The following is an 8,500-nucleotide window of genomic DNA, read 5'->3' as shown; positions in this document are numbered from 1 at the left end:
AAAAACTCATTAACAAATAATATTTTAATTAGATCATCAAATCTCAGATACCTAAATTTTCTTACTAAAAATAAACTAGTTATATTAATTATTGAACTAGTTCAAATCTCATATACCTAAATAAACTAGTTATATTAATTATTGAACTAGTTCAAATCTCATATACCTAAATAAACTAGTTCGACAATTTTCTTACTAAAAATAAACTAGTTATATTAATTATTGAACTAGTTCAAATCTCATATACCTAAATAAACTAGTTCGATAATTTTCTTACTAAAAATAAACTAGTTACATTAATTATTCAATTAGTTCAAATCTCTAATTCGACAATTTTCTATCTAGCTAATTCATCTAACATTCGATATTAATTGAACATTCGATCATCTAATTAACTTTTCTAAAAAACAGAAAATAAGTAAAAAAATGTGTGTGTGTGTATGTGTGTGTGTAGTGTGTACGTATATATGCATGTGTGTGTATGTTTGTATGTGCGCGGTCCCGTACGCCGCCGCCCCGTACGTACGAGCGGGGGCGCCGGCGTACGGGGCGGGGGCGGCGGCGTACGTACGGGCGGGGGCGCCGCCATAAGGGCCGGGTGCGACGACGACGGACGGCGGCGCGGCGGGTATACGCGAGAGCGAGAGACGTACGGGACCGCGGCGGGACAACGACGGACGGCGGCGGGCGGCGTTCGGGGCGGCGGCGCGAGACGGCGACGACGACGGGCGGCAGCGGGGACAGCGACGACGACGACGGACGACGGGCGGCGAGGACGGGTTCGAGCGGCGCGCGAGAGGTTGGAGACGAAAGAAGTGGGAGATCTAACTGAATTTTCGTAAGTGTTGTATATATAGGAGAGGCATTTAGTATCGGTTGGAGCCACCAACCGGTACTAAAGGCCAACTTTGGCCAGGCCAAGAGGCGGGAAGAGCAGGCCTTTAGTACCGGTTGGTGGTTCCAATCGGTACTAAAGGGTGGTCCTTAGTACCGGTTGGAGCCACCAACCGGTACTAAAGGTCTCGCGCTGCCACCCCAAAGTTTAGTTCCACCTCACCGGACGAAGGGCAGCCGCACTGGTTTATAAACCCAGCCGCGGCTACCTCTTCGAACTCCTCTATATAGCAGGCTTCTGGGCCTAATTAATTAGGGCGCGCTGCCCTGTGAGCCTGCTGGCCCTTCTGGGCCTGCATTTGCACACCCTAGGTCTGGCAGGCCCACTGGGCAGCGCGCCAACAAATTTTTTATATAGTTTTTTCTTTTCTGCATTATTTATTTTCTTCTATTTATTTTTGAGTAGTTTTTTATATAGTTTTTTCTTTTCTGCATTATTTATTTTCTTCTATTTATTTTTGAGTAATTTTTTTGTATAGTTTTTTTATTTTCTGCATTATTTCTTTTCTTCTATTTATTTTCTTCTGAAAATTGAATGCTGCATACTGAACAATTAGGTAAATGACCGAAAAACAACAAATGATGTCAGAACATGTTGGAAATTGATGACGTCGCTTTGAATGCTGCATACTGAACAGAAAAGAAGTCCGGAGTTCAAATAAGTTTAAAAAACATTGAACTGGCCGTGTAACAGATGAGTTCTCGTCCGAAACCCTGATACTCCGAAAGAGTATGTCCAGTTTGTACACGAAGTGCGTCCAGTTTTTGCCGTGACCCTCTCTACTCTTTCGCGCATGCTATGCGGGTGATATAATGATACCATGCCAAGTTTCAACATTTTCAGGATTCATTTTGTAGTGATTTTTAATTTCACGGTCATTTAGCTCTCTAAACAATTAGGTAAATGACCGAAAAACAACAAATGATGTCAGAACATGTTGGAAATTGATGACGTCGCTTTGAATGCTGCATACTGAACACAAAAGAAGTCCGGACTTCAAATAAGTTTAAAAAACATTGAAGTGGACGTGTAACAGATGAGTTCTCGTCCGAAACCCTGATACTCCGAAAGAGTATGTCCAGTTTGTACACGAAGTGCGTCCAATTTTTGCCGTGACTCTCTCTACTCTTTCGCGCATGCTATGCGGGTGATATGATGATACCATGCCAAGTTTCAACATTTTCAGGATTCATTTTGTAGTGATTTTCAATTTCACAGTCATTTAGCTCTCTAAACAATTAGGTAAATGACTGAAAAACAACAAATGATATCAGAACATGTTGAAAATTGATGACGTCGCTTTGAATGCTGCATACTAAACACAAAAGAAGTCCGGAGTTCAAATAAGTTTAAAAAACATTCAAGTGGCCATGTAACAGATGAGTTCTCGTCTGAAACCCTGATACTCTGAAAGAGTTTGTCCAGTTTGTACACGAAGTGCGTCTAGTTTTTGTGTGACCCTCTCTACTCTTTCACGCATGCTATGCGGGTGATATGATGATACCATGCCAAGTTTCAACATTTTCAGGATTCATTTTGTAGTGATTTTCAATTTCACGATCATTTAGCTGTCTAAACAATTAGGTAAATGACCGAAAAACAACAAATGTGTCAGAACATGTTGGAAATTGATGACGTCGCTTTGAATGCTGCATACTGAACACAAAAGAAGTCCGGAGTTCAAATAAGTTATTAAAAATAAAAAAGAGGTGCAATGCTGGTTAATTTGCTTCAAGCCATTCAGAATAGTGTAGACTGCACTGCACATAGCTCAGTGCAATCTATGCTATTCCGCAAGGCTTGAAGCTAATCAACATGTAGGTGAGCATTGCAACTCTTCGTCATTGTCTGTGCACTCATGGCTTATAAACCGCTCATACTGCCTCTCCTTTGACGAGGTGGGACTAAAAATCAGCTTACAAAGAAACTCTAGTACCGGTTCATGGCATGAACCGGTACTAAAGGTCTTCGTGGGGGCCCCAGACTGACCATAGCCTGACACAGCCTCATTAGTACCGATTCGTGGCATGAACCGGTACTAAAGGTTACCCACGAACCGGTACTAATGATGCCTGCCCGCCTAGCCGTTGGAACCGGCACTAATGGTCACATTAGTGCCGGCTCAAATTCAAACCGGCACTAATGTGCTTCACATTTGACCCTTTTTCTACTAGTGCCTCCAACGACGGCGGCGAAGGCTCTAGCTGTTACGACGAGGAACGGGGCGCCATCGCCGCGGGAGAAGGCGACGGCGGCACGGGTACCGGAGGCGACAGATGCTGCATATGCCTGGAGCGGATGCCGGACGACGCCTGCAGCGGCATGTGGCGGTCGCTTCGAGTGGCCCTATGCATGGAGCAGACGATGCTGGACGCGGAGACGTGCATTCCGCCGCGCTGCGGCCACGTCTTCCACGCCGGCTGCATCCGCGGCCAGCGGTTGAAGAGGAGCGGCACCTGCCCGTCGTGCCAGACGTCGGCATGGGTTTCAGCACCATCACTAAGCTTTGACGATGAAGGTGTTTTAGCTTTCCTTATGGTATTTTGGGGTTTTGTGGGGGCGTCCTTGGGTTTCTTTGGTGATCCATAAGATAGCTATTTGTTGGCGACAAAGGAAGCAGTAGTGTAGATACTAGGAGAATAGACCAGTGAAAAAATAATGCGCTCTAGCGTTGTTAATAGCAGGCTATAGCATTATGAACAATGCCTCGCAAAATAAATCAATGTACAGTGTCCCGTTAATAGCACGCTATAGCATACTAATAGCGTATTTTAAGGGCCACGCTATTTTGCCATGGCATGCTACTCTTCAGTTTAATAGATCTAACCTGATGACTTTAGATGTACCTGGAATTCATTGGGCATCAGTTGTTCATACCGCTTCAACTTTATGAATCATGTCGCGTTGTCTACTATTGAGTACTCCTTATTGCGCCATCATTAGTGTCAACTATAAAGGATCAACAAGTAAGCAGCACAGATAATCAGATAATTTTGCAATTTTCTTCATGTCATGGCCTTTAGTATTAAGCAACGATTACAAGTAACGATATTGATCCAAGGTGTATAGTGTCTACACCAAATTTAATTAGGAGCGAGTCAACCATCACATCACTATCACCAGGATGTCAAGCCAGCCATGTGGTGAGAACCATGCTGCGGATGCTTGGAGGGCCAGTTAACCAATTAGCGATCATCCCGAGCACGCACCTAATCATGTATTTTCAGCAAAATTCACCTGAATATGTGTCAGCCTATCCTATATCCTATATGTGCCTGATTTTTTCCCCACATTTTCTGACACCTACAGATACGAGTTTTCAGTAAGTTTTCGCTTAAAAATAGAGTTTACATGAAGTTGTTGCACAGGATTCACATATAATACCATGAAAATTTCCCGTAAAAAAATATACTACTACCATGAAAATTCGCTGAAAGTCAAAATCGCTGTCGGTTTCTGCACGAGATCCTTCTTGTCTTCCTCCCTTTCTTTTGTTGCGGAGAAGTCACCTTCGTCTTCTTCTCCAGCTAGTCAATCTCTTGCAAAACAAAGCAACACAAGGTGACAAATCCCAATCAAGAACCCATGCGGTGCGCCCTCCGGTCCACGCCATTAGCGAGCGACGGTTACCTACCACCTCCCGCTCAGAGGTCGGATCGCAGAGGCCGTCCCTGTCGACAGGACGCAGGCGCTAGCTAGCTGCAGAGCCCGCCAACCATGCCGGATTAATCAGGCAAGGCAACATACGGCCTACGCCCGAGTGGCGGGCCGTGAATTGCTTCATGTAGTACTAACGGTACAGCCTTGACTTTTCAGGAGCTATAATTCTGTCAGGCACATTTTAATTTCAGTTTCACGCGAGAACCGGTCCTGGCCACGGAAGAAGAAGTGGGCAGCAGAAAGACAACGCCTACCTGCCGCAGATGCGTCTGCCTTGGCCATTTGAGAAGAAGCAACGTGAGGCTGATTAGGACGGGGGAGATGGAAAGATGATAGGCACTGCCACTGCAGAAGCACTGAAGCACCAAGCATGCATGTTCTCGACCAGGAGTGCTTGGGTTAAAGGAACGGCGGATCAATGGTCAAATTCAGGAAAGAGCCCATGTGAAGCGCAGGGACACCCTGGAGTGCATCTCGCTTCGAGGGACAAGAAAGGAACCAAGCGGATTGTCAATGCCGAATCATGTATAGGTTAGATTAGCAGTGGAGTAGTGCTAGCATAGCAACATAGCATAGCGTGGATGGATGCGCACCGGCTGGCAGCGGCCAAAGCGCCGCCCTTTCTGCCGGAAAGCCGGCGAAGGCTAGCTGGATCGGCGGCTTTGCTGCTGCCGAATCATGGAGCGTTCCCAGCCGCGCGACTTATTCGTCTGGGTACCGTGCACTCCTCGCCGACGGACGGACGGACGGCTGGGAGGGAAGAAAGGCTGGCCTTTTCCGGTCCCCGGCCGCAACCACTCATCACGGGCGCCGTGCATCCGCGACGACCACCTAGTTTGGCCCATCAACTAGTACAAAATTATTGCAATCTGCCAAGATGAGGAACCAAGAATGGGCACAATTTGTACAACTAGTATTATTTTCTTTCACTTTGTGTTACAAGATCTCACAGCGACAACGAAGAACGGAAGAAGCAACGAATGTTCTGTAGTATGCACAGTTGATTCAATTACTCTGTGTTTGTGTTTCCCCACTGGGGCTAAAGAATCGCACCACGGCCTAGAATTACAAGGCATTCAGCAAGCCAAATTTTGTACAGCACAAGAATTATCTACTTTTTTGGTTGTGTTTTTCAGCGGTTCCTAAGAATGAGTTCACGACGCCGCCACGGTCGGCGGCGAGACGGTGGAGGCGGGGCAGTCCGCGTTCTGCGCCGCGTTGGCGGCCGCCCAGCGCCGGCACGTCCTGCCGAGCGACGCGGCCTTCCGGCGCGCCCGCTCCGAGCCGCTGCCCATGAGCTCCCAGATCGCCCACTCCACGCCGCTGATCGCCAGCACCTGCGACGCCGCCGCGGCCCCCGCGCGCCGGCACAGCAGCACCAGCGCCGCCGCCGCGCACTCCCGCGACCACTCCGTGCCGCGCCGCATCTCGGCCACCAGCTTCGCCACGGCGCCGTCGATGTTCACGATCGCCTCCGCCCCGCCGCGCTTGGCCAGCGACGCCAGCACCGCCGCCGCGGTCTCCTCCTCGCTGATCGCCGACAGTGCCGCCTCCGCGGCGCCCGCGCCCACCAGCTTGCCAACGTTCTCCCTCTCCGCGGACAGGCACAGCAGCGCGGCGAGAGCGTCCTTCTTGGTGCTCGGAGGGCCCGTGCGCACCAGGAGCACGACCTTCTCGATCACAAGTGGGTTCCGGCCGAGCCGGCGGCGGTACGTATGGACGGCGGACAGGCTGAGCACGGTGGCGGCGGCGTTCTCCTTCGCCCGCCATGTCGCGCCGGAGCCCATCACTTCGCAGAGGGCCGCCACCGCGCCGTCGGTGTGCATGATGCGCTTCTTGTTGGCATCGAGAATGGAGAGGTTGAGCAGCGCCGTCACGGCGTTGAGCTGCAGCGCGGCGTCCTCGGAGTTGAGCAGCGGCACGAGGAGCGGCACGGCGCCGGCCTCTCCGATGAACGCGCGGCTCTCGGAGCCGGACTTGGCGAGCAGACGGATCTCGTGCACCACGCGGTTGTCCGAACCAGGGGAGAACGAGGCCGAGAGCTTCTGCACCAGAAACGACGCGGTCATGCGCGCAGCCTCCACCGCGGCCTTGTTTGCGGCCACCGGTGGCGCCGGCTCGGGCTTGCCAGGCTCGCTGCCTTCCATGGCGACGCCATTCTCCCGGCACCACCGCGAGATCAAGTTCTTGAGCGCCTTGTTGGGCACGAGCTCCAGATTAGTCAGCACCTGGCCGGTCTTGGGGCACGTCGACTTGCCGGCGCCGAACCACCGCGTAATGGACTCGCGGTCGTACGTCTGGCCACTGGAGGACACAACGGGGTCGCGCATCAGGTCGAGAGAGATGGGGCAGCGGAAGTCCGGCGGCGGCGCCAGAGGCTCGGCGTCATCGTCGTCAGCGTCCACCTTGGAGTCCAGCGGCCGCGGCGTGGCAGCGCTGAAGAGGACGCACTTGGCGTACCGGAGGAGGCCGACGAGGGCAATCATGGCCGACGTCCACCGCTCCGCCAGCCGGTCGCCGATCTCGCGCTCCAAGATCTCGATCTCCTGGCTGCAGCTGGCGGGGTCGTTGATGGCCACCTCCTCGAGGATGGCCTCCAGGCGCTCCCTCTCCGGCACGATCTCCCGCTCGACCTCCTGTATGAGCGCCAGCACGCTGGCCTTGAGCTCCTGCTCGGCCGCGGCCTCGGGCGCGGGGCGCCGGCACTGGCGCGACGCGAGCGTGAGGAGGTCGGCCACGTCGTCAGCAAGCCCGAGCTCGCCAACGGGGAGAATATCGAGCAGCGTGGCGAGGTCGTGCTGCAGCTCGCGCACGCGCGCGGCGACCTCGTCGGACTGGAGCAGCAGGCGCATGCGGCTGCGCGCGGAGCAGTCGGCCACGACGGCCTTGAAGCGCTGCAGCACGAGCAGCACCTCGCGGAGGCAGAGCGAGGCGGACCTTGGCATCCCGGCGCCCGCGCCCAGCGCGAGCAGCAGGTCGTCAAACACGGCGACGAGGAGGCGCGCCCGGCGGGACACGGACGCGAAGACGGCCCGGAGGAACGGCGCCGGCGGGTCGGCGGCGGCCAGGTCGCGCGCCAGGCGGCGCAGGGAGCGGAGGATGTCCGCGTCGGGCGCCGACGAGGAGTAGGGCGAGGAGGACGGCTCGGCCGTGCTGGCCATTGCGGCAACCAGACTCAGAGGGCGGCGACGGAGGCGTGAAGGCTTTGGATGGCGTCGGGTTGAATGAATGAATGAATGGGATGCCGATGGAGTGCGGCGATGGATGAGAACGGAGAATGGAGATGAGACGAAGTGGAGGGCGGGCGCGGGTATATATACGAGCGCGACGTGTTGGCGCGTGGAGAACCGGAGAAGAAGCCGTTTTGTTTATTGTTTTTTCATGCCTTAGAGTTAGCGGTGTTATTTTCGCTTATTTTATCGGCGCTATTGTTTGAAGGAAGGAAGATGTCAGTTAGTGGCATGTGGAGCGCTGGATCGGGGGCGATGGACGGTCGGGATGGGTTGTTGGGGTGTGGGGTGGATTGGTGACCCGGCTTGGGTCCGGCAGTTGAAGCGGCCTGACCTCCTCACGTGCCTGATCAATGTGCAGGCCGGGTTTATGGTTGGAAATCGTCTTAAGCATGTGGCTGCGTTGCACAGTGACACGGTCCGTGCGGTTCTACTCTTTCATTTCATCGGCGTCACGACTGTATCAACTTTTCCCTGCTCAGAAAATGCACGACCATATCAACTTTGGGTTTTTGAAGCGGAGATGATTGCACTATTACTACCAAATCATACTCCTAAATGACACTGGTAGCACATTGTCTGTTCAAGTTCTACTGGTAGGATATTCCAGAGGGCTCGTACGTGTGCATTTTCGACAACTTTGGTGACGCCGCATGATAAAGGGCGGCAACCGCATACTATTCACACGCCCAAGTTTGTATTCCTGTGCAAGTTA

General features: G+C 52.4%; 1 protein-coding gene across 1 annotated transcript; it reads right to left on the bottom strand.

Annotated features, from left to right (window-relative positions):
• Positions 1-5,447: 5,447 nt before the first annotated feature.
• LOC119283867 (U-box domain-containing protein 16-like) lies at positions 5,448-8,043 on the bottom strand. Its single transcript, XM_037563238.1, has one exon. It carries the CDS (start codon positions 7,714-7,716, stop codon positions 5,710-5,712), a length of 2,007 nt encoding a protein of 668 aa, XP_037419135.1. The 5' UTR covers positions 7,717-8,043; the 3' UTR covers positions 5,448-5,709.
• Between the last annotated feature and the right edge of the window lie 457 nt (positions 8,044-8,500).

This window comes from Triticum dicoccoides, chromosome 1A, assembly GCF_002162155.2.
Source record: "Triticum dicoccoides isolate Atlit2015 ecotype Zavitan chromosome 1A, WEW_v2.0, whole genome shotgun sequence".
Taxonomy (NCBI): Eukaryota; Viridiplantae; Streptophyta; class Magnoliopsida; order Poales; family Poaceae; genus Triticum; species Triticum dicoccoides.
Note: the sequence above shows the minus strand (reverse complement) of the source record. Positions and strands in the feature narration are given on the sequence as shown.